Below are 25,494 nucleotides of genomic sequence, written 5' to 3' on the forward strand. Positions count from 1 at the left end.
TCTCTGGAGATACATCCAGGTTATTGCATGTGTTGACAATTTAATCCTTGTTATTGCTGAGTAGCATTCCTTGTTATGAGTGTACCAAAGATTGTCTAACAATTTACCTGTTAAAGAACATCTGGGTTGTTTCCAGTTTTGGGCTATACCAATACAACTGCCATAAACATTCATATACAGGGTTTTATATGACACAAAGTCTTCATTTCTCCGAGATGAATGTCTAGGAGTGCAGTTGCTGAATCATATGGTACTTAAATGTTTAGTTTTATAAGAAACTGCCAACCATCCAGTTAACATTTTACTTAGCGTTAAAATCTTGGGCTATAATGGTGGGTTTGTCTGTCCTTTTAATTCTGTTAGTTTTTGCTTGACATATTTTACAGCCGTTTGGCATATACATGTTCAAGATACCTATATCTTATTGGTGGCTTTACCCTTATGTATTAATAGTTATGTAATGGCCCTTTCTGTCTCTGGTTATTTTCTTTGTTCTGAAGTCTATATGATATTAATACAGCCAGCCCTGTTTTTCTTTGATTAATGTTTGCATGATACATCCTTTTCCATTCTTTCAGCAGTCCATATCATTATAACTGAAGTGAGTTTCTTGTAGATGGTGTATGATTAGGTCATGCTTTTTAAGTCAGTCTTCCAATCTTTGTCATTTAATTGGTGTATTTATTCCATTTACATTTAATATAATTATTAATATTGTATGACTCAGGTTTGCCATTTTATTTCTCAGTTTTCTTTTCCAGCCTGCCTTGACTGGCCGTTTTTAAAGAATTCTGTTTGATTTACCAAGAGTGTTTTTGAATGTATCTCTACTCATGGCTGTTTCAGTGGTCACTCTATGTCTTACTTTACATATATGTAACTTATCATAGTGTTATATATATATATCATAGTTCACTATTTCATCTTTTTATCCTGTCTTGTTTTAATTGTCTTAAGTGTTTCCTTTACATATTTTAGAATCACATAGATAATACTATTTTTCTTAAACAGTTAAACATAATGAAGAAGACTCAAGATAAGAAGGAAAGCCTTATTGTATTTGCCCATATTTTTGCTTTCCGTGTTCTTTCTTCCACTCTGATGTTCCAAGATTCCTTCTTTTATCATTTTCTTCCTGTTCAGAGAAATTCCTTTAGCTGTTCTTTTGCAGGCAGATTTCTTGGTGATAAATTCTGTTAATTTTTTTTTTAAATCAGAGAATGTCTTCATTTACCCTTTATTCCAGAAAAATAGTTTCACAGGACATAGGGTTCTGGGTTGAAAGGTTTTCTTTCTTTGAGCACTTGAAAAATACAATCACTCTCTTATGGCCTCCCTGGCTTCAGATGAGAAATCTGCTGTTATTTGAATTGTATTTCTCTTGTAGATACAGTATCGTTTTTCTCTGGCTACCTTTAAGACTTTTTATTTCTCTTCAGTTTTCAGAAGTTTAGTTATGATCTTGTCACAGACTTGTTTGGGTTTATCCTGTTTGGGTTCATTCATCATTTCAAATCTGTAGATTGATGTCTCTCACCAAATTTAAGTTTTCAGTGCTATTTCTTGGAGTGCTTTTTTCAATCACTTGCTCTTTGTCCTCTCCTTCCAGGACTCCAGTGACATGAATGTTAGATCTTTTTTATTGTCACCAGGTCTTTGAGGCTCTGTTTATTTATTTCAGCCTTTTATTCTTTGTTGTTCAGATTGGATACCTTATCATTTTGTCATCTAGTTCACTGATTCTTTCCTGTCACTTCCATTCTGCTGTCAAGCCGATCCACTGAACTTTTATTTTGGTAGTTTTATTTTTCTGTTTTAAAATTTCTGGTTGGTTCTTCTGTGTATCTTCTAGTTCTTTGCTGAGACTTTCTAGTTCTTTGCTGATGATTTCTAATTTTTTCATTTATTTCAAGCATGTTTGTGTTACTTGTTGGAACATTTTTATGATGGCTGCTTTAAAATCTTTGTCAGATAATTCTAACATTTGTCATCTTGATATAGGAATATGTCTGTTACCTTTTTTCTTTCAGTTTGAGGTCTTCCTGGTTCTTGGTATGATGAAGAGTTTTCAACTGAAACCTGGATATTTTTCTATTTTGTTATAGGACCTTAGATCTTTATTTAAGTCTTTTAATTGTCTTCCTGTCTTGGACACTACCTGATCACTGCCATAATGTCTGGATTCTGGAATCTAGAAGTTGTCAGATTCCCCACTTGCTTCCATTGACACATGAGAGGAATTCATCTTGTTACTGCTGGGTAAGGATTAGAATGTTCTCATCCCCCTTTCCCTGGTGACCTCCACTGACACTGTGGCAGGGGCATAGAAGAGCTCATTACCCAGCCAGCAGAGATGAAAGCCCTAGCTCCCTACTTGATCTTCTCTGACACCGTCTTTATGGGAATATTGATACGCTTGGGTGTAGCCTTGCAAGGGTGGAAGTTTAGGCTCCCCATTCGGCCTTCGTTGGCATGGGTACAGGTTGGACTGTAGTTTTTGCTGTGGTACTTGGCTAGAATAGAGTCATTATTGTGGCAGAGTTTTCCTCTCTCTTGCTTGGCTGCCCCTTTTTTGGTCCCATGGCTACAGAGAGCAGGCTTTCACTAGGACTTTTTTTTGTCTGCATCCATTGGCATTTCTGGGTTGCCAGCTTGTTCTGCTCCAAGCCTAGGATATAAGAGGCAAAAAGAACCCAGGAAACTTCCTTCCAAATCATTCCTTGGGCCCTGAAATCCCTGGTACACTGAAATCTCTGGTACACTGGCCTTCTATTGCTCCACCCTTTCAGAGTCTTTTTTTTTTTTTTTTGAGACGGAGTTTCACTCTTGCTGCCCAGGCTGGAGTGCAGTGGCGCAATCTTCACTGCAACCTCTGCCTCCCAGGTTCAAGCGATTCTCCTGCCTCAGCCTCCTGAGTAGCTGGGATTACAGGTGCTCTCCACCATGCCCGACTAATTTTTTTAAATTTTTAAAAGATTGTTAGTAGAGATAGGGTTTCATCGTGTTGGCCAGGCTGATCTTGAACTTCTGACCTCAGGTGATCTGCCTGTCTCAGCCTCCCAAAGTGTAGGGATTACAGGCATGAGCCACCGTGCCTGGCCTCAGAGTCTTTTCTATTTCTTTTCTAGGGTGGTTTTTGTTTTGTTTTGAACGGAGTTTTGTTCTGTCGCCCAGGCTGGAGTGCAGTGGCACAATCTCGGCCCATTGCAATCCACCTCCCAGGTTCCAGCGATTCTCCTGCCTCAGCCTTCTGAGTAGCTGGGATTACAGGCACCCATCACCACGCCTGCCTCATTTTTGTACTTTTAGTAGAGACAGGGTTTTGCTGTTGGCCAGGCTGGTCTCGAACTCCTGACTCGGGTGATCCACCTGCCTCGGTCTCCCAAAGTGCTGGGATTACAGGCATGAGCCATCACGCCCGTCTTTTTCTAGGGTTTTTAGTTGTTCTTAGTGAGAAAAATAGGAAAAAGTTCTTCTACTCCATTGTCCTGGAAGTGGAAGACCACCTAGGCTTTAAGGGTAATTTTTTTGCACATCAAATGCAACAGTGTTGCCCCTCTTCTCAGCTGTGTGAGGATAGTACCCCTTTGTTTTTGGACCTTTGGAATCAAGATACCTAGTTTCTTTATAAGCCTTTTTTCCTTTCTTTCTTATTGCTTTTACAGTCTTCGTGTTTATTCTGCAGTTTCACAATTATGTATTTATTTATGTGTAGGTTTATCCTTATTTATTCTTCTCATGGTTCAGAGTTATTTTTTATTTGAACAATCCTTTAATTTTAATTCTATAAAATTCTCAGTCATTATTTCTTTAAATGTAGTCTCTCGGTATACCCTCATTCTCTTATTTTTTTAATTTTAAAATTCCTGTTAGACTCATGTTAGATATTTTCCTTCAATCCTCCATGTCTCTTGAGTTCTTTTATATGTTCTGTCCTCAGCTCTCGGTACAGCCTACTGAAATCTCCAGGTTTTATTCTGATTCACTAATTCTCTCCTCAGTTTTGTCCATTTTACTCTTTTTTTTTTTTTTTTTTTTTTGAGACGGAGTCTCGCTCTCTCGCCCAGGCTGGAGTGCAGTGGCTGGATCTCAGCTCACTGCAAGCTCCGCCTCCTGGATTTACGCCATTCTCCTGCCTCAGCCTCCCGAGTAGCTGGGACCACAGGCGCCCGCCACCTCGCCCGGCTAGTTTTTTTTTTTTTTTGTATATTTTAGTAGAGACGGGGTTTCACCGTGTTAGCCAGGATGGTCTCTATCTCCTGACCTCGTGATCCGCCCGTCTCGGCCTCCCAAAGTGCTGGGATTACAGGCTTGAGCCACCGCGCCTGGCCCCATTTTACTCTTTAACCTATCCATTGAATAATTAGTTTACAGACAGAGTGCTCTGTCACCCAAGCTGGGGTGTAGTGGTGTGATCCTAACTCGTTGCAGCCTTGAACCCCTGGACTCAGGTGTGTACCCTCCTCAGCCTCGCAAGTAGCTGGGACTACAGGTGTGTGCTACCACACCCAGCTAAGTTTTTTATTTTTATTTTTTTTAGGAACAGAATTTCATATGTTGCCCAGGGTGACCTTGAACTCCTGGGCTCAAGTAGTCTTCCCTCCTTAACCTTCCAAAGTGCTGGTATTACAGTTGTGAGCCAACGCGCTTAGCCTGGAATTTTTTAATGCCAACAAAATTCTAATAACGTTATTTTTGGTTTGATTGCCTGTAACCATGTGAATATTATGAGAGGTTGAGTAGGCTTCATCTCTCAGTGGTGATTAACATAGTTCTTAAGAAACAGGTGACAGAGCTAGGCCAAGCATCAGTAAAGGAACACACTCTTGGAGCTTAATTGAGGAGGAAGTGCTTGGTCTGATCTGGAAAAGAGTGTGGAGGTGACACTTTCAAAGGTACAAACAGGGGAGCCAGGAATACAGAGCAGAGCCTTTGAGACCACAGAAGGGGTCAGGCAGCAGTGGAGATTAGCAGTGGTGGGTCAGGAGCAAGGGTAGGGAGTGGACTTAGCAGCTGAGTGAAACGGGGAGGGAGTTGGTGTTCTGGTGCTCCCGAGCTCCTCAGCTCCTAAGCTATGCAGAACTACGTACGGTTCTTTGATAACACAAAAAACAAAGTGAATTAATATGGGTAATATGAAGTTTACCTATACTACATCATGCTAATTAACAATTTCTATTTGGAAATCCTTTACTTCCATTTTATAAAAAATAATATCCCAAATTGAATATATTACTATGTGTAAAGAAGAAATTATTCAGTTTGTCATTGAATCAGACAAATTTCACACTTGAAGTGCTGATCTAAACATGGCTTATGCTGCTAACAAATTACAGATGAGGGAAAAGAAGCAAGACCACATAAATCTGCAAGTGCAGACAAAACTTATTTTTTTCCTCCTTTTCCCTTTTCCCCTGCTTTTTAAAAAGAAGAAAGAAGTAGACTCTTCAAAGTCTACCAGGCTTACTGTTTTGTACAGAAAACACTTGAAATTTCTAAACTAAGTTTGCTGCCAACTGAATATGCATATTTCTTTGAATAGTGGCTAGCAGAGGGACAAGTTTTATTCATTCCAACAGTAGTTTTCAAACTTTCAGCTTGCAAAGTAATTATTCAGAGAGCACAGTTTGGTAAACCACTGACTTAACATGTCAGCCAAATATCTAAAATCCTTAAATGTCAGAAGGTAAGTCAACAGGTATACTGTCATTTCACAAGATACTCAGTTACCTCTTTTTCCTGTTATATTAACAACTAAGATACTAAATTTTGTGATCATGATCTAAGAAGAAATTCACAGCACCATTTTGAAGTTATTTTCACAGTCTCTTTTTATCTTTCAGATTTTTTGTTTAAGTTCTTGGTTATTGGAAATGCAGGAACTGGCAAATCTTGCTTACTTCATCAGTTTATTGAAAAAAAATGTAAGTGTCATCAAATGGTCATTCTCCCATGCATGTCTTCTGAGAGCCCTCTCTTGCTCAGATTTTTTTACAGTAAAACTTAAACTTTTTTCAGAGGAAAAAAGTAATAGTTTGAAAGTAAGTTGAAGGGTTATGTTATTAAACTTTGGGTGATGTGATTTTTTATTAAGTTAGCATTTCAGTTTAACAATGGTTCAATATATGATTACTTATACTGTACATTTTCCAAATGCTGAGAGATCTTATAGTGATATTGAAGATAGCAAAGGGGTTCTCTGGCAGGAATCCCATTTCCTGACAGAGCAGCCAGAGAAACTCTAGGCACACATTTTGGATAAAATAACAACATTTGGTCCTCATAGTAGGCTTGTATTGTAGTTAAGGCAGGTAAGGCAGTTGCTGTCATCAATTCTGTTTTATAGGCCAGGAACAGACCTCTTTACCACACAGCCCATCTTTTACCATCAACCTTCACTGTTTTGGTAAGGGAGGTTGAATTTTTTATTTCAAACCATGTGAGACCTTGGAAAGCTGTAGAAGACTGTAGGTTTGAAAGGCCCTTAAAATAAAAAAAAATGCTTTTATAATAATGGAAAGAATTGTGGAGAAAGACCTGTCTAGTTGGTGGCAGGTGGGTGAAAGCTCAAAAACAGAATGTCTTTTTAAATTAAGTGTATCTTAAGAAAGTATACGTGAGACACTGTAGGTGGTGGGTAAAAAGGAGAAAGAGCCAGTATGGGGTGGCTTGGCGGAAAGCTTTGAAGAATAATAAAATGCTAGAAATTTACTCTGCTACTTCCATTTTCATCAACCAAGAGCTTGTTGGAGCCTGTTTGTTTAGTGACATGGACCCAGTGTGTCTTAGTCACAGAACTGGTCCTTACTGAATTTAGCAAGTGTTCATTCACTGGATAGTTTATTTACAAGTTGCCAAGACTTTGCATGGTATAGTCTTAGAAAAGAATACCCAGAGGGTACTGGGCCAAGTACTCAGCTTATGTAATCACTCTCTCCTCCTCAGAGAACTCCCCTGCATGGTCCTCCCCACAACTCCTCACAACAGTGATGAACGGAAGGTCTCTCTTTGTAACCAGGATGCCCCTGGCCTTTAGCTATTGTTTTTTGAAGGATTTTACTCTGCATTTTTCCTGGTAGTTTACTCCTAATGGAATTTCCGTACTAGTTCTATACTGTCTGGGCATGAAACAGACTAGCATAGTCACTGTAACCATTTATGCACCCTTTGCCCTGTGAATAATAAATCCAGTTGCCAAGTGGCATCCCTGATCCCTGGAAAAATTAAATTTTGTTCTGCAATTACAAAATACAAACTAGCCAATGGACTGTATAGCCATGATATTCAATTTTAGCTTATCTGTTCATCATCACCGAAACGTTCTTTTATAGGCAGTGTATTCCCGCTGGGTTTAGCAAAATACTTATTTTTCCTCTCTCCTGCCCATTCAAATAGTACTAATTTCTCCAACAAATTCATCCCAAATCATTTCCATAGAACACTACAATTAATAAAAGCTCAAACACCTGTAGATCGCATAGGGTTTTGTTTTGGGCTTTGTTGGAGGGTGTTTATTCTTTGGTTCAATTTTTTTCCTCCTTTTCCCTTTTCCCCTGCTTTTCCTTCCATTCACTGTTATTTCTTTAGAATATTTAACCATTCAAATACAGTAGTTGAAACTGTCTCCACCTCATTACTTACTGAGTTCCAGACCTGTCACTGGGTGTTACGCCCTTCAGAATGGTACCTGGTACATCAGCAGTCGCCATCTGTGAGCATCTTCACAGCGCTCAATTGCATGTGGTTCGGGTATGGCAGGACTACCTTCAGGCATAGGTTTTTAAATGCATGATTTGTTTAGGGGTTTTGAGAAAAATCTTTATGTCTGTTGGAGAATAGGGGCTATGTGTATTATCTTTTAAACTAAATGCATCTTCTCAGTGGAATGTTGGAGAAATGAATGGCTACTGTCCATTCCCATTGATGTAACTCTTGGTTTTAGTGTCACTTGTTTAAATTTATAAGCCTGTTAATGTTCTAAAATTAAATATGCTGTTCTTGTTTTTCTTTTTTAGTCAAAGATGACTCAAATCATACAATAGGAGTGGAATTTGGTTCAAAGATAATAAATGTTGGTGGTAAATATGTAAAGTTACAAATATGGGATACAGCAGGACAAGAACGATTCAGGTAGCTTTTCTCTAACTTCATAAAAATACTTGAAAATTTGATTTGAAATACTTGATGATATTCTCTCAATATGTAAGGTCTCATCCCCTCCCCAACACACCCCTTCCTTGTCCTAATCTCAGAAACTTCATTTTTGGAAACTTTGCTTGACAAGACAGCTAAAATTCAGGTTAGCTCTGTGCAGCATGGATTACTAAAGAATACAGGAGGATTTCCAGGCAACCGCATTATCATTCGGAGGCTGACCTGTTCTCAGGAGGATGTGACACTGTGTATTGTACAGTATGTTTCTAGATTCACATCAAAGCACAAGCTTGTTTTTCTGTGTTCCTTTTTTAAAGAAGAACTTTTTAAAACCTCTTGTGAGGGTTTGTTTTGTTTTACATTAACTAGAGCATGTTCTGATGTTTGATACACACTCCACAAAATATTCTCTCCACACTTTTATTACAATAGGGTCATAATTGAGGCTCAGAATGACTTCAGTCACTGCAAATGAGGTTACATGTTTAGTATTCTGTAACTACTAAAGTAAGAAAATAGATGAATATTTTAGTTGTGTTTTTTGCACAGATGCACAGTCAGAGCAGATAGTTTTATAATTCAGTGAAATCCACCCCATTTGTAAACGTTTCACTTAAAGTTGAGTATATATCTTATATTAAATAATTGAAGTTTGGCCGGGCACAGTGGCTCATGCCTGTAATCCCAGCACTTTGGGAGGCCGAGGTAGACGTCCTCACCTGAGGTCAGGAGTTCAAGACCAGCCTGGCCAACATGGTGTAACCCCTTCTCTACTAAAAATAAAAATAATTAGCTGGGCATGGTGGCAGGTGCCTGTAATCCCAGCTACTCTGGAGGCTGAGGCAGGAAAATCGCTTGAACCTGGGAAGTGGAGGTTGCAGTGAGCTGAAATCATGCCATTGTAGTCCAGCCTGGGCAACAAGAACAAAACTCTGTCTCAAAAATTAATTAAGTAATTGAAGTTCAATAATTGCTTCAAAAATACCATAACCACCTTTAATCACCATCATTTTTCTGGAAGCATTGATTAAACACGGTGGATTCAGTTAGACATGTATGCCTTTTCCTTCTCAGAACCCCACTGAAATATCTATTAAGTAACTGAAATTGAATTAATACAAAAAGGCCAAGATTGAGAGAGTGCACAATTATGGTTGAGAGATTTCCAAAAAATTTCTTGAAGATAGGAAGTAGATGGTGCTGTGACAGCAGAAGGAGCTCTGCCTTAAGTGCTGTAATGGGGGAAGCCATTTCTTCCTCCGGAGTCCCAGAAAAGGTCAGCATTTGGAAGCATCAGGTTCTACAGGAGGTAGACGTTACAGAGGTTCATGTTTACACACGAAATAAGAGGTTCAGTCTTTTACGTTGAAATGGGGTCTAGACTCAAGGTCATAAGGCCCACCTGAGGGCACGGGGTCAGGCCTGAAAAGAGGGAAATTAAGTGAAAGTGAAAGCCTCTGGCCCCCAACCGCCCCGCCGCCCACCTCTTCCCTGGTCACTGGCAGCCAGGTGTGTATGTCCCACATAGGAGAAAAGAGAAAAGAGCCTTCTCTAGAAAAATGAATAGTCGGAAAGGAAAGACTTGAAGGTACTGTGTTTTGCTTTCCCAGTGAAACAGCCCCATCTCTATCCAGTCATCTGACAGTGAAACCCTCCAAGCCCACCCGCTTCACCCACACATAAAGAGCTGCTTTTAGACTTTTTCATTCCTTGCTCTTAATGATCAGGCAGAAATTTGAAGAAAGTTTCTATAGCAAAAGAAAGAGCTCAAAGTAAAGAAGCTAGAACTTTCAGGGAATAAGAAAATCACACTAAAACCACAGTATCCTCAGAAAGAAGAGCAGAGATTGCCTTGAAGTAAGTAATAGAAACAAAGTCATACTTAAAAAGAGCAATCAGAATAATAAGTAAACTCATGGTGAAAAATGGGAGAGATGACGTAAAGAATCATTCAGAATTAATCCAGAAGATGCAATGCCTGACTGTTAGGAGTTCCAGAAGAGAGAAGAGCAGAGGAAACAATAGAAGAAAACGTTTCACTGAAGGAATGAGATTCCAGATTAATTGGCCCACCTAAAATCAAACATAGTAAGGAAAAAGTCCAGACCAGAGCATGTCATGTGAAATTTCAGAACACCAGAGATGAAGTAAAGGAGACCAAAAAGGTTCCAAGAGGGAAAAAGCAGCCACATATACAGTGTGAGAAATGGAATTGCTTTGAACCCTGCCACAGCAACATTGGAGGCTAAAAGAAATGGAAGTATTGCCTTCAAAACTCAGGGTGAAATAATTCTTCAACCTAAAATTCTAAACTTAGCCAAACTGTAACTGTGCGAGTAAAGGCTGAATACCAACAGATGTGCAAGAATGAGCAGGAAGCCAAGATTATCTTTCTTAGAGACTTCTTAGAAATGTACTTTCTTAGAAAGTTTAGGAGGATATACTTCACCAGGACAAGGGCATGAACCGAGAAAGGGGAAAATGAAGCCAGCAGGAAGATCCAGCTCAGAATGGCACAGGTCTAGAGGGACGGTGAGGGAAGACTAAGATGTGATGGCACTGCCCTTCCAGGAGGACCAGGGGAACAAGTGGGGAGTCTGTAAGTGAGCTCACGACTCTTGTCAGAGCGGGAAGAAACAGCTCTGAAATTCACGGTTTCCTAAACCTTTTGTAGAAGTGAGAAGAAAGAAACTTTAAGATCCATGAGTGTAAGGGTTTTTGAGTTTTCTGTTTGTTTCCCCTGTGCCCAGAATAGTGTCTAGCACATAGGGGTACAGTATGTGCTCTTTTAATGACTTAATTAAAGGAAACCCAGTTACCAGAAAGAGAACTCGCCTTGCTTGTGGAGAGTAGGGCTCCCAGAGAGGAGTGAGGCAGGAGATACCTGTGTTTAATTTAGAGACTTCATAACATTTCACTTTAAAGCTATCCACATGTATTATGTTGGTTAAAATTACTTTTGTAAGAAAATTTAACACCTCAGAGTAGTACTCGTAAATGTGTAAATTTGGGCCGGGCGCGGTGACTCAAGCCTGTAATCCCAGCACTTTGGGAGGCCGAGACGGGCGGATCACGAGGTCAGGAGATCGAGACCATCCTGGCTAACCCGGTGAAACCCCGTCTCTACTAAAAAAATACAAAAAACTAGCCGGGCGAGGTGGCGGGCGCCTGTAGTCCCAGCTACTCGGGAGGCTGAGGCAGGAGAATGGCGTGAACCCGGGAGGCAGAGCTTGCAGTCCACTGCACTCCAGCCTGGGCGACAGAGCGAGACACTGTCTCAAAAAAAAAAAAAAAAGTGTAAATTTGTCTACTTGAATAATTTATATAAGAAACCATTTGTCAAAAGACAGTGTTGTAAAATAAATCCGAAAGTAAAATTTTAAGAAGTAGATGTGATATAGCTTATCTTGAAGAGAACTGTTAGTTCCCTCTTCCTCTAGAAGCTAGGTGCCTGCTGAGCAAGAATAGAAAGGCGCTGCCTCTTAATAGATGTAAAGAAGCGAGGCCTTTCCCCCTGCCCTAGGAGGCTGGGGGGGCGAAGCAAACAGTCCACTCTGCACCTGTACCTGCCGCCAGTCCTTAAAGCGTGTGCCTCTCCTGGTAACAGTCTCAAGGCAGAGAGGAAAAGCTTCAAGCTACATGAAGAGTTTGAAGCTTCCTGACTAAGAGCTAAAAAGAACATTTAAAAGTAGCTCTTCTTTTCCAAGTAGCAAAGTAATAATTAGTAATTTTGTTTGTTTGTTGCAAGCTCCAGGGTTTCCTTGTTCTCCAAGGATAGGCACTGTTCATTTCTGTGGTGTCTTTTTTTTTTTTTTCCTGACATCAAGTCTATGGGGTTTTTCTTCACACCAGCCAGTTGGATTCTCTGACACCAACTGGGTGTCCAATACTTCACTTCTGACGCTACCCAGAGTTAATGGAGACCCTCCAGGCTAAGGGCTTAGTCTCCTAGACTGCCACCCCCACTTCAGATGCCAGTCACCACTGTAGTGCCCAGGCTTCCTGCACTTCTTGGCCAACTACAGATCTGGCAGTTCCCATGCCCTCCATCCCTCACATCCCTGTCAGGTTGGAGAATTCTTTAGAATGATTCACACAACTCAGGAAAAACATTTTTCCTGGCATTTACTGGTTTGTTAGATAGGTGTCAATTCAGGCACAGCCCAGTGGAGGAGATGCTTAGGAGGACATGGTATGGGGATGGGCCACCCTCCCAGCACCTCCATGCCACCACCAGCCCAGGAACTCTCTGAACCCCATCATTTTGGTTTTTTTGTGGGTTTTTTTTTTTTTTTTACATAGGCATGATTGATTAAAACATTGTCCATTGATGAGTGACTCAATCTCTATCCAGCTCCTCTTTCCTCCCCAGAGGGCTGAGGCGAGGCTAGAAGTTCCAGCGCTCTCCTCACACAGCGAGGGCTCCCACGGCCACAGCCCCCATCCCAAGGTTCTCTAGCCTGCTCCTCTTCCCACAGTTATCTCCTTGGCTTACAAAAGACACCTTTATCATTAAGGAAATCACAGGGGTTTAGGCCTCTGTGCCAGGAACCTGGGATGAAGACCAAATATGTTTTTTTAAAACTAGGCCACAGTTAAGTTCTGGAAATGTCTGGCTAGCAGTTGTCCAGGCCCTGTGCTAGGGACCGGGGTCCTCTGGTGAGTGAGACAGCAGAGCCCTGCCCCGTGGAGGGGAGGCAGCAGCCAACATAGAGACAGAGACAGAGCATCCCACCAAGTGGGATGGTGCCACCCAGGAGACAACGCACTGAGATAGACAGAGGGGGTCCACTGGATGGGGGTGCTTGGGGAACGTTGCCGAGGAGACAGTGTTAATGAGACCCAAGGGACAAGGAGAGCCAGCGGTGTGACGAGCCCAGATGGGTGTGGCAGGGGCTGGGAGCAGGGAAGAGAATGGGGCCAAAAGGCCAGGTACAGTGAGGGGTGTGTCCTGTCGTGGGCCTTGATGAGTTGGTCTACTCTGAGAATGGACTGTGGGCCACATGTGGCAGCAGGGACAGCAGCGTGGGCAGACACAGGATCTGTTTAGGAGACCGGACTAGGCAGGCGGAGTGAATGTGGAAGTGGACAGGAGTTGAGAATGAACGTGGAGCTGATTTGCTTTAGAAACAGTGGGGGTAGTGATGCCTCTTGCTAGGCCAGGGCGGGCCTGGAGGGTGGAACCAAAAAGAGTTCTGCTGTGCAAATGTTAAGTTTGACATGTTTATCAGGCAGTCTCATGGAGATACGGAGGCAGCACTTGGATCTGAGCTGGAGACAAAATTTGAGTCGAATGTTAAGAGAGCCCAGGACCCAGCTCTGGGGAATTGCAGTCCCAGCAGGGCAGATTCAGAAGAATGACCAGAGCCAGAGAAGTGACTGGTGCACGGGAGGAAGACTAGCGGAGTGCAGGGCGCAGAGGCTGCGCGAGTGAGTGAGCTTCGGGTGCACAGAGGGTGGGGATCTTGACAGGCTTTTGGGGAGTAGCAGAGAGAGATACCAGGTTGGAGGTGAAGAAGAGGAAGCTGCAGGTAAAGACAGCTCTTTCAGAAAGTTGGATGTGGGGCCAGGCGTGGTGGCTCACGCCTGTAATCCCAGCACTTTTGAAGGCAGAGGTGGGTGGATCATCTGAGGTCAGGAGTTTGAGACCAGCCTGGCTAACATGGTGAAATCCCGTGGTGGCGGGTGCCTGTAATCCCAGCTACTCGGGAGACTGAGGCAGGAGAATTGCTTGAACCTGGGAGGTGAAGTTGCAGTGAGCTGAGATCGCGCTATTGCACTATAGCCTGGTGTAACGAGCGAAACTCTGTCTCAAGAAAACAGAGTTGGATGTGGAGAAGAGCAGACAGTGGGACAGTAGCTGAAAAGATTATGCAGCATATTTCTGTTTTGTGTTTTAAGATGGGCGGTACCAGAGCCAATTTATTTTTGTTTTGCTAATAGGAAAAATCCTGAACTCCTGGCTTTTTTTTTTTTTTTTTTTTCTGTTGCCTAGGCTGGAGCGCAGTGGCATGATCATAGCTCATGATCACCTCGAACTCCTGGACTCAAGCAGTCCTCCTGCCTCAGCCTCCTGAGTAGCTGGGATTATAGGTGTGCACTGCCATGCCTGGCTAATTTTTTATAAAGACAGGGTCTCTCGTCTTACCCAGGCTGGTCTCAAACTCCTGCTCAAGCAGTCCTCCCTCTTGGGCCTCCTAAAGTGCTGGAATTATAGGTGTCAGGCCACTAATGGGAAAAATCTAGCAAAGAGGGAGAGATTGACAATGTAAGGGAAATCATGTGACCGAAAGACGCCTTCAATGAAAGACGCCTTCTTGAATGTGAGAGTGGGTATGACATGCTGACACACTCAGTTTCCCCATGAATGGGGCAGGGATGCAGATGGGTGCAGGGCCATGGTGACTATGGATTCCACCGCCCCAAGAGGTGGCGAGAACTGGAAGAGATGGAGAGAGCTGTGCCAGGGAGTGGGGTAGATGAGGAGCCCACAGAGAAGCGAGTGGATTGCTGAGCCCCTTAGTGGCCATCTAGGCGGTGGTGCTGGCTTCCGCCTGCAGACAGCTCACCCTGCTAGGAGTTCTCAAAGGAGACATCCATCAGAGAGCTGCATCCGCTTTGAAGGAATCTCCTGCTTGTCACGGTGATGTGATTTCAGGCAGAGTAACCCCTCTCACGTATGTTCAGGTGTCTTTGAATCATTTCTCTTTTAAACCGGCGTCTGTCCCTGTGCCGTGGTTTACAGAGCAAGCGTGGGTGTTTTTTCATGGGAAGGTGGGATACGGTAAAGGGTCTCAATTGGTTGAAAGTAAAACCAGTGTAATTCTTCCAGGTCCGTGACGAGAAGTTATTACCGAGGCGCGGCCGGGGCTCTCCTTGTCTATGATATCACCAGGTAATGCCGGCTCCCCGTGGTGAAGGAGGCTGCTCAGTGCCCTGCAGCCCAAAGGCTGGTCTTGGCGAGGTGCCTTCCATGCAGTGTGTGCTTTGTGTGTCTGGGGACGGTGGTGTGGCTGGCATCCAGGAAGCCCCTTAGCCCTTCCCTCTGGGGTCTCAGAGGTCTTTGAACAAGCCCCTACCACTGGTTTCCCATGCAGAGAAATGTGTTTGTAAGGTTTTAGGTAGATGAAGCAATCTGTCTTATTGCATTACGTTTCTTGACATGATGCTTGGACAACACTTTCCTTAAGGTTCACAAAGCTTTATATACGGTAAGTTATTAGAAGTGAGTTGAGAGAGGGCGAGGACACAGACGCTGGGCTGGGATTGCTTGGTTCAAATCCCAGTTGCAGTCACTAGCTGGGTGATCCTCTCAGGCCAGCTGCTTCAGCTGCCTGGGCCTTAGTTTCCTTGTCTGTAAGATGGAGGTAGTAATAATCCCATGATCCTCAGGAGGTCATTGGGAGATTTAAATTAGTTAATGTGAAGCACTTAGATAGTAGCTGTTTGTGACATATGGCAATTTAACTGAAATGAAATAAAAAATTCTGTTCCTCGATTGCACTGGCCACATTTTAGGTCCTCAGTAGCTACACGTGGCTGGTGACTACCATATCAGAACAGATTATAGAACATTCCTATCCATGAGGAAATCCCATTCGACAGCGCTGATCTGAGTAGCACTATCTCAGAAACGTGTCATCTAAATGGCATCACCTGGGAGCCCTTTCTGGGTAGGAACCTGTCCAGTGAGAGGCTGTCGGTCAGCCGCTTCCCTCTTCCAATCTGTGTCCCTGGAGACAGGCATTCTGAGAGGAAGCAGGCAGTTTCTGGCCCAGCACTTCCTGCACTTGCCCCAGCAGTGAAAGGCTCTGCCTGCTAAAGTGTGAAGTCATCAGTCAGGCTAGCAAAGTGCCATGAGAAGAACTCGGTCCTTAGACACATGAGGGCCAAAAATAGTAAGTCTGAGAGTTGGTTCTGGAGCCAGACAGAGCTGGTCAAGTCCTGGCTTTGCCACTGGCTGCTGTATGACCTAGGGCAACGTAATTAATCTCTCTGGGCCTTGGATTTCTCAGGGAAAAGGAGAATAATGGCAGTCTGTGTCATGGAATCCTTATAAAGAATCAATGTGATAAAGTCCTGTAAAACAAAGTGCTGGCACATTGCAAGGATTCATTAAGTGGCAGCAGTTAGCTATGAAATCTTGCCTACCACAGTCTAGTACCTTGCACATGCTAAGAGCTCAGTAGATGTCAAATGAATGAAGGAATATATCTTTCCTTTTGCCCCATGACTGGGCAAACAAAAAATGACAAAATATCTGACTTACTGTCTCATTTTACCAGAAACAAAACGAAACAAACTCTGTGGATATGGTATATGTTTGGTGCATTCACGTTGTCTGAGTTACCTTAAAGGTGTTGGTGCCATTACCCTGAAATGTTGAAAAGCGGTGTGAGTAGTGAGAATGACTGGAAAGAGTTGCTAGTTTTATAAAATACATGTATTATTTTCACAATCTTATATTACGCAGCCGAGAAACCTACAATGCGCTTACTAATTGGTTAACAGATGCCCGAATGCTAGCGAGTCAGAACATTGTGATCATCCTTTGTGGAAACAAGAAGGACCTGGATGCAGATCGTGAAGTTACCTTCTTAGAAGCCTCCAGATTTGCTCAAGAAAATGGCAAGTGACCTTTTACTTCTTACTATTTTTCAAATGGCATATTTGAGGATAAAAGCATTTCTTTGAATTTAAAACATATATTGGAATTTCGAGATTAAACTAGATTTAGGAAATGTGGAATTTCCAATTGTTTTTACTATAAATTAGACCTGTTTAGCATATTGTTAGTGTATTGCATTCTGCCTGCAGAAGTTACTATAATGATAAAAGCAAATGTAGTAACATTACTTAATGACTTTTCAGTCGAAGGTCTTTGAATATTAGAGATCTTGGGCTAAAGTGAAATTTATAACAATAATCTTTAAAGACTCTAACCAAATGATGTCATTATTTTTTAATGTATTTTGAAGGAAATTTGGTGAAGTATTAGCCCAAATAGAAAGGGAAGCAGAAGAAATACTTGGCTTATTGGCTTCATTTGCTAAACTTAAGTCATTTGGTTATAGGTGACTTTGAAACTTTTTTGAATTTCCATGTAGAATACGTGAAAATGCCACATAAAATTAATGGTTGCTTTATTAATGGATAAGAGAATGATTTTTTAAAAATTCAGACATTTTAAATAATTTTTAGAACCAAAGACTATAATATGCTAATATCAATATTTGATTGGACCCTAAGATTCCAAATTATATTGTAACTTTACTAGTTTCTTGCTAAGAAAATAAACATGAGGGAAATCCATACGCCATCATGACAGTTTTTAAAAAACTGTTTAGAAATCAGAAGTTTGGAATGTTAACAAAGATGAAAAGGAATTTAGATGTCATCTAAACTCATTTTTACAAGTGAGGATACAAGAGGCTAGCGAGGCTGTGGTTTGCTGAGAGAGCAAGCAGAACAGGCCTTTCTGCTGAGATGAACAGCTACTCTAGTGGGTAGAAAGAATATTAATTCCTGTACTATCTCTTCATGGGCTGTATGACAGACTGCAGTATAGTCCCCTAAAAAGTGTAAACACTTGTAGGTCATATTTGTGGTGACACTCAGATTGTTTGAAGGACATTGCAACTTTGCCTGAAATCAGTGGCAGGGCCATTTTGGCGAGCCAGCTCCTTCCTGATGGCTGGTCACTCAGCTGGGGAAGCCTGGTGGCTTGCTCAGGCCTTTCACCAGGTGAAGGGCTAGCACAAGATTCCAGTGACTTTTCAGTCCGGTGCTGGAATTCTTCTAACATTTAAAAAACACATAACGACATATATTGGTTTTATATTGACAGAAATATATGGTTTTAGGTTATAAATTATATTTTGTCTGCTTTTCTAAGAGAATGCTGCACAGACTTTTAGTAAGTGAAAATTATGATCATCTTCTAAATATGACTTTATTTTGTTTGATGTCCATTTTAGAGCTGATGTTTTTGGAAACAAGTGCACTAACAGGGGAGAATGTAGAAGAGGCTTTTGTACAGTGTGCAAGAAAAATACTTAACAAAATTGAATCAGGTAAAAGCCTTTCCATTAGTCAAATTTTTCTTCTGCATATTTTACACTCTAGCTCAGTAGATCACCTTTTAATTAATAGTTTCAGGAGTGGTTTAATAAAGACTATTCTGTCTGTACCTGCCAACCTAAAATCATCACATATGGGTTCAAAGGTCATGTTCTCCTGGCTGAGGTGAAAGCCCTTCCTTATCAGGATGGTTTCCATGGTGATGAAGGTGGATGGGCACACCAACTCAGCTGTGGAGGGGTAGTCAAGGTTTCAGGGAGTGTTTGCATTTAGAATTATAGTATTTCTTGGGTCCTTCACTAAAAGGAGGAAGAATAGGCCTTTGTCCACTCTGTCAACAGCATGCTAATTCTGTTGGACCAGTGGTCATGTGTAAGGGAGTTACAGGTACATGGTGTAGTGTTGATCTTTGCAGATCGGGCATCATGGAGCTATGGAGTCCAGAGTAATTTTATTTCTGAAGCTCACTGAGCATGCCTCAATTATAAAATGCCTCATTTTTGTGTTTGTTGCTTCAGTTAAAATAATTCAAAATAATCCTAATGTAGGCAGCTGACAAAATACTATGTAATTGTCATTTACTAAAGTAACTATATATAGGCATCACCTTTTAATTGATTCATTCAAACATCTGAGTGCCTATTCTTTGTCAGATGCTGGGATACAAAAATGAATAAATCACACCCCTTGTCCCCCAAGAAACTGTCTTCCGTGGGAGACAGTCAGAGGATAATTATAATATCACGAGGCTGATGTGGTAATTGAGGGATGCACAGGCTCAGGGTAACATGAAGAAGGGGACCTGCCACAGCCAGAGGATAGAGGAGGTGTCAGGGAGGGCTTCCAGGAGGAGGTATTAGATGAGCTCAGGCTTTCAGAATATAACGAAGAGTGAGCCAGCAAAGGGAGTGAGGAAGATAGAATAGCAGGAGAAAAGGTTGAAGAAAGGCAGGAACCAGCCAGTCCTCATCAAGGATCTAGAACTTTATCTTGTAGGTTACCAATTCTCAACCCTGGATGAGCACTAGAGTCACTGAGATGCATTAAAAGTTCTAATCCCAGGCTCTGCCTCTGGAGACGCTGAATTAATTGGGCTGAAGTATGGTCGAGGCATCAGCGTTTTTAAATGTTCACTCATGCGGTTCTAATGTTCATCCAAGGTTGAGAACCACTGCTGTAGGTGGTGGGTTGTCAGCAGGTGGGTGATGTGATCGGGTTGTGACCTGAGATAAGTCATGTATGTAGGGAGTTATGTTGAAAACAGACTGAAGAGAGGACAGGGTTGGAGGCCAGGATACCAGTTATAAGGCATTTTTGAGTAATCCTAGTAAGAAATGACTGATTAATGCTTTAACAAGGATATGGAAGCAGAGATGGAGAGAGAGAGATGGATCTAAGATATATTTAGGCAGTAGCATCTTATGACTCATATGCCCAATAGTGGAACAGGACAACTGGTTCTTAGGTGGGACAGGGTGAGCAGGAGGGGCCAGCAGGGGAGAAGGAACCAAGGATGACTCACAGCTGTCACACTGGGGTCTCTGGACAGAGATGCGGTGGAGCCAGAGGAGAAGCAGGGAGTGTGAGGGAATAAAGATGGCTCTGTTGCGAATGTGCAGCCTTTGTGGTGACACTGGGACATGCACATGGAGTTATCTAGTAAGCTTGGGGAAGAGTTCCTGGCTGGCAGTATAAATTTGGGAACCATCAATATATAGGAACAGCTAAAACTGTGGAAGCAATGTGATCATCCAGAGAACAGTGTTTAAGGAGAGCAGTGATCAACAGAACCCTGGAGATGAAGGATGAGCAGGGGAAGAGGAATCTACAAAAAAGATGAAAAAGGAAATGGTCAGAAATGTGTGAAGAAAATCAAGGGAATGTGGGTGTCACTTAAGCCCTAATTATAAGTAAATCAAAGGAGTGTTCATTATGTACTGTAATAGTAACAGAGGGAAGCCTCATAAGCTAAGACTGAGCTGAAAAACACACATTGGGATGGGGAATAGAAAGTCAGTGATCAGTTTGATCAAGAACAGTTTCAGCAGAATTATGAAGGTAGAAGATGGCTGGCCATCCGTCAGGAAGAAGTAGGAAGTGAGCAAGCAGAGTGTCCACTCCTCTCCTGAGGAAGCGCAGGCTGGCACTGTAGGGTGCAAAGGGTTAATTTAAAGTCAGGGGTGTGGGTGATGGGAGAAATTGCAGCATGTTTTAAAAGGGGGAACGGAGAGAAGAATGGGCAAGGAGAGGGCAGGGAAGAAGGAGGGTGCTAGGTAAAGGAGGAAGGAGGAGAGTCGGGCCCAGTTGGAAGGGCTGGGTTTCAACAGAAATGGATGCGTCATCCTTTTGTATTTTTTTTTATCAGAAAGAAAAAAAAATTACTAAGCTTGGTACAAAAACCAAGACTCTGTAACATAAATCATTACAGTTGGCTTGCTGTTGAGTATTACTAAGCTCAGCATGAGGTTGTATTTACATGACCTTGCTATTTTAATATTGTATCCCTGAATACATCAGAGCAACTCATATACAGTCTTCAAGATGTGTTTTTTTCTGAGATCATCAAAATCATAAGTACCTCTAGGTTAAAAAAAATAAGGGTATAAATTAGGATTCTTCAGCAGTACTTTTTATTTTTTTTAATGGGTAATACATTCAAGAACCATTGTTTTCTTCCCTTTTTTTATACAAAATATATGATAGACTACCACGCCTTGCTTTTTTACTTACTGTTATATAACCTATAAATCATGACAAATCAGCGTATAGTTCCCGTATATACATATACCTAATGTACATATATATAACACATAATGTCATACGTAATGTGTGTGTGTAATATATAACATGGGTTGAGTATCCCTAATCCAAAATGTTCCAAAATCTGAAACTTTTTAATTGCCAACATTGCCACTGAAAGGAAATGCTTATTGGAGCACTTCAAATTTCAGATTTTCAGATTAGGGATGCTGAACTGGTAAGTATAATGGAAATATTTCAAAATCTGAAAAAATCCAAAATACTTCTGGTTTCAAGTATTTTGGATAAGGACCGCTCAACCTATATATCACGTATGTGTTGCCATAATTTATGTAGCCAGTCTACTTTGGACATCTGGGTTGTTGCCAGTATTTTGCTATTATAAGTAATGTTACAGTAAATACTTTTTTTTATATATATATATATATATTTTTTTTTTTTTTGCATGTGCATGAGTCTGTGTGTCAGACAGATGCGCAGAAGTGGAATTGCTGGGTCAGAGAACAGAAGCATTTGGGATCTTGGTGTAGAGGCGGTCACATTTTCTCCTAGTGATGGGCTTATTTCACTAAAGCCATGTCCACAGCATGTAGTATCATCATACTTGGACTTTTGGCCCATCCGATAAGTGAAAAATTGTATCTTTGTAATTTAATTTTAAGTTATTTTATATAAATAATATATTCACATAATTTGAAATTCAAGAAGTATAAAAGAGTATGCAGTGGAAAGTCCCGCTGTTACCACCCCCTCCTGTCCCCGGCCATCTAGAACTCCTCCGAATCAGCCGTTCCTTATGTATCGTGCTAGAGACGTTTTGTGCCGGTGCAAGCAAACATGTAAATTGTTTTTTCCTCTTTATTCAGAATGGTGGGATATATACACAGGGTTCCATACTTTGCTTTTTTTTTTTTTTTTTTTAATCTATTTTTGGGATCTCAGAAACATAAAACTTTTTTTTAAAGAAGACTTGCTTGGTCCTTAGGTGAGCTGGACCCAGAAAGAATGGGCTCGGGTATTCAGTACGGAGATGCTGCCTTGAGACAGCTGAGGTCACCGCGGCGCGCACAGGCCCCGAATGCTCAGGAGTGTGGTTGTTAGGAGCCATGGGAGAGCGCACAGGTGGGTTTGGACACCTCACTGCCCTGAGTTCCTGACAAGCTGAAGTGCAGAGGCCTGTGAAAGCTTTGGGAAGCTGCAGTATGAAAAAGAGAGGATCCCAGCCGGGTGCAGTGGCTCTAATTCCAGCACTGTGGGAGGCTGAGGTGGGCCAACCGCTTTAGTTCAGGAGTTTGAGACCAGCCTAGGCATCATGGTGAAACACTATCTCTACAAAATACAAAAAATTAGCCAAGCATAGTGGCATGCACCTGTAGTCCCAGCTACTCATGAAACTTAGGAGAATTGCTTGAGCCTGGGAGGCAGAGGTTGCAGTAAGCCAAGATCGCACCACTGCACTCCAGCCTGGGTGATAAAGTGAGACGGTCTCAGAAAAAAAAAAAAAAAAGAGAAAGAGAATATCCCGTAAGTTAAAGTTGGATGTTCTAACTGAAAGAATTTACACCCTATAGGAAATTCTCATGTTCTTGTTCAGAAAGAAAGGAAGGGCAGGTGGTGGTTGACGGGAGAGGGTGAGATATCCTAATTCCTTATGTCAGTGAGGAGCCTTTCCTGGATTGATTGAGGTCTAAAGGAATGTGCCTTTTGCTAAAACAGGAGACCCATTTATGAAATTGACAAATGTCTCCCTTTAGCTTTTTAAAGCTTCTTCTTTTTTCCCATTTACCACAGTGGACGTTTTATTTATAGTCGACATCATGTAGTAGACACAGACAAGTATTGAAAGACGAGATGTTCACGAATTCTCTTTTAGGCTTTAAGCTGTATTTACTTTTGCATTTATAATTGTGCAGATTTTGACATTGTTCTTATTATTTTTTAGGTGTTCATACAGTGGCATTTGGGACACAATCGTTGGAACCTGAAGAATCTTAAGTTTTTTTACCACCATCCTTTTCTACTCTGTATGGAAGTAGATCTTTATGGGGAAAAGAGAATTTGGGGTGTTCTGCAAGCTGGTCAAAGTGGCACAGCAAATCAGATAAAGCGAATTAAATGGACAACACCGTTAGATGTGTATGTAAAAATTTTCTGTTTCATATTTTCCCTTTCACTTTCGGTTTAAAACATGCTATAAACATGCTATAAACATGCTATGTACTGTATGTCCTGTAGCCCAGTGTGGCTCCGCAGCATGGAATCTGATGTATGATATGATAGAATGTGGCACTAAATGCAGTTTCAGATTTTATTTTTTTTAATCATATGAACTAAAATTGTCAGTTGTGAGGTGTGCTCTTCTCATCATGTTGGTTATATTGCACAATTGGTTATATTTATGACCTGATATTCAAAGACTCTGGCATTGATAGCCAGTGTGTTTCTTATTTAATTCTGTTTACTACATTCTACATGGTGTTTACGTGATCCACACTTGAAATACTAGATCAGTAGACATTCACTAACATACCAAAAAAAATAAAATGAAAAATGGAGTTTTTCCGTGAACTTTATACTGTCCAGCTCTGTTGATTTTAAAGCCTCTTCATCCAGGTCAGTTCAGGAAGTATATGTGGAGTACCTGCTCTGTTTTAGGCTATGAGACTAGCACTAAGGATTCTGGTACCTTTACCCAAACCTACCGGGCTACTAATACTTCTCTCAGCGGTGGATAAAATACAATAGACCATGCAAGCTGGGGCCGCTCGTCCATTTCCAGTTTGCTGGTGTGTCTGGTCTCCCTGCTAGAAAACACATTGTTTGTACTGTGCTTTTTCTGGAATTCAGTAGAATGGCATCACTGCCTGTTTTTCATATCTTTTGTTTCCTGTTCATTTTAAGGAAACCTGCTAAATCCAGTTAATATGAAAAGGACACCACTCATTAAGAAATTTCTTTATGGCTTCTGCTGAATACTTAAATGCCTTACTACAGTTATCAAGTTGACATGTTTTTAATTCATCTAAGGTATATTGGGTATATTGAAGTGTATATTGTATTACAAAGACTTGTTCTTGTATTTTAAAATGTCAGTGCAAAAAATATATGGTGGAACCTTTCTTTAAAGTTGAAATACAGTATTATTTAAGTCTGAAAGGTTAAAAAGCTTTCTTCACCTTATATATGTTCTTCCACTGTGACTTTTTAGTTGAAGACTAGTAAATTAACTTTTAGTTAGAAGATGCCTACTGCTTTTGTTGTTTATTTTAATCAGCAGAGCACAGAGACACACAAAAACTCTGGGAAGTAACTAGGATAAAAATACCAGTATGTGTCTGTTTTAGATATTTTGAGTTTTGCTTTTTTTATGCCTTGAATATTTTATTTCAGAAAGTATCTGAAGCAAATTCTCAGACTGAACTACTTCTTAGACCTCACTGTAAGAATGTTTTATTCAATGTCTCATTTATGATAGATTTGCAAGCTGCTCATTTTTGAACAGCTTTTTGCATGGGATAGGAGCATGTCTATTCTAACACATCAGCTTATTCAAAAGCAAGAATTTTAAAAATAAGATAAATGTAAAGTTGTTTTATAAACGATCCTGTTAATTAACCCACAGACACCATATATCCTTCTGCATCCTTTGACCAATAAAAGTTGCTGGAGAACCAAACCATGGTGGTTCTTAATCAGGCTTTGCCTTTAGGGAGAATGAGGAGGGGAGATAATTCGGTATTGTTCAGGCTAGTAATAAATGTTACGTTGCTATTTCCCGTAACTCATTAAATTTTCAGGAAGCTCTTAATTTAGATTTCTAGGAAAGTAATTATTCAGTCTTCCTAGAAAAAGATTATAAAAACCATTTAAACTGGAGATCGTAATTTATTCTTTTACAGTCCAGCATTTAAGTAAAAATGAGAACATCACAATTTGGGAATCTGTAATGGTTTTGTTGAAAACATTACTTGTGGCTAGTATAAGAATTGCTGAATTCAAGAACATTGATTCCTAGCAGATCAATAATAGTATTTAAAGAATCTGATGCTAAAATTAGAAACTTAAATGATCTGTAATTTGTACTGTGACACAGCAGATGATGTTTCCTTATTTTCTGTCATCTTTTTATGTTTTTGGAGAGGCAAATTAGAGGCGCTTTAAAAAAAAACCCGTGAATTTTTAATGTTTTGTGGTGCCATTTGTGAAGCACCTCTTTCCTGATCCATCTAACTACTCATGTACGTACAATCTGAGTTTGTTCCACTTGTTGACTTGGTTACTTCCCTATTGTATTTATTTCTTTAAAGGGTTGTTTTAGAATTTTAGAGGAATTTATCTGAGAACACAAGATCTACCACTTTCAGTAGGACAAGTGACCCAAGTTGTTGGTCACCAGCCTCAAAGGTTAGGAAACACTACCTACTGATAGAAAATAATGTGGTTAGGGAATCTGTGTTTTCATTTAAAAGAGCATTTATGTACTTTTTTCCCTTCATATTT

General features: G+C 41.0%; 2 protein-coding genes across 2 annotated transcripts; both read left to right on the top strand.

Moving 5' to 3' along the window:
- The first annotated feature begins 219 nt into the window (after positions 1 to 219).
- On the top strand, positions 220 to 24,123 carry RAB4A (RAB4A, member RAS oncogene family). Its single transcript, XM_011999847.1, has 8 exons — positions 220 to 250; positions 5,844 to 5,924; positions 8,016 to 8,130; positions 14,987 to 15,049; positions 16,628 to 16,782; positions 18,132 to 18,227; positions 21,980 to 22,116; positions 22,937 to 24,123. The coding sequence occupies exons 1-7, from the start codon at positions 220 to 222 to the stop codon at positions 22,093 to 22,095; spliced, it is 657 nt and encodes a 218-aa protein (XP_011855237.1). The 3' UTR covers positions 22,096 to 22,116; positions 22,937 to 24,123.
- On the top strand, positions 22,101 to 24,670 carry SPHAR (S-phase response (cyclin related)). The gene is made up of 2 exons (XM_011999858.1): positions 22,101 to 22,116; positions 24,269 to 24,670. Exons 1-2 carry the CDS (start codon positions 22,101 to 22,103, stop codon positions 24,490 to 24,492), a joined length of 240 nt encoding a protein of 79 aa, XP_011855248.1. The 3' UTR covers positions 24,493 to 24,670.
- The last annotated feature ends 824 nt before the right edge of the window (positions 24,671 to 25,494 follow it).

The sequence above is a fragment of the Mandrillus leucophaeus genome, unplaced genomic scaffold (genome assembly GCF_000951045.1).
Source record: "Mandrillus leucophaeus isolate KB7577 unplaced genomic scaffold, Mleu.le_1.0 Scaffold604, whole genome shotgun sequence".
NCBI lineage: Eukaryota > Metazoa > Chordata > Mammalia > Primates > Cercopithecidae > Mandrillus > Mandrillus leucophaeus.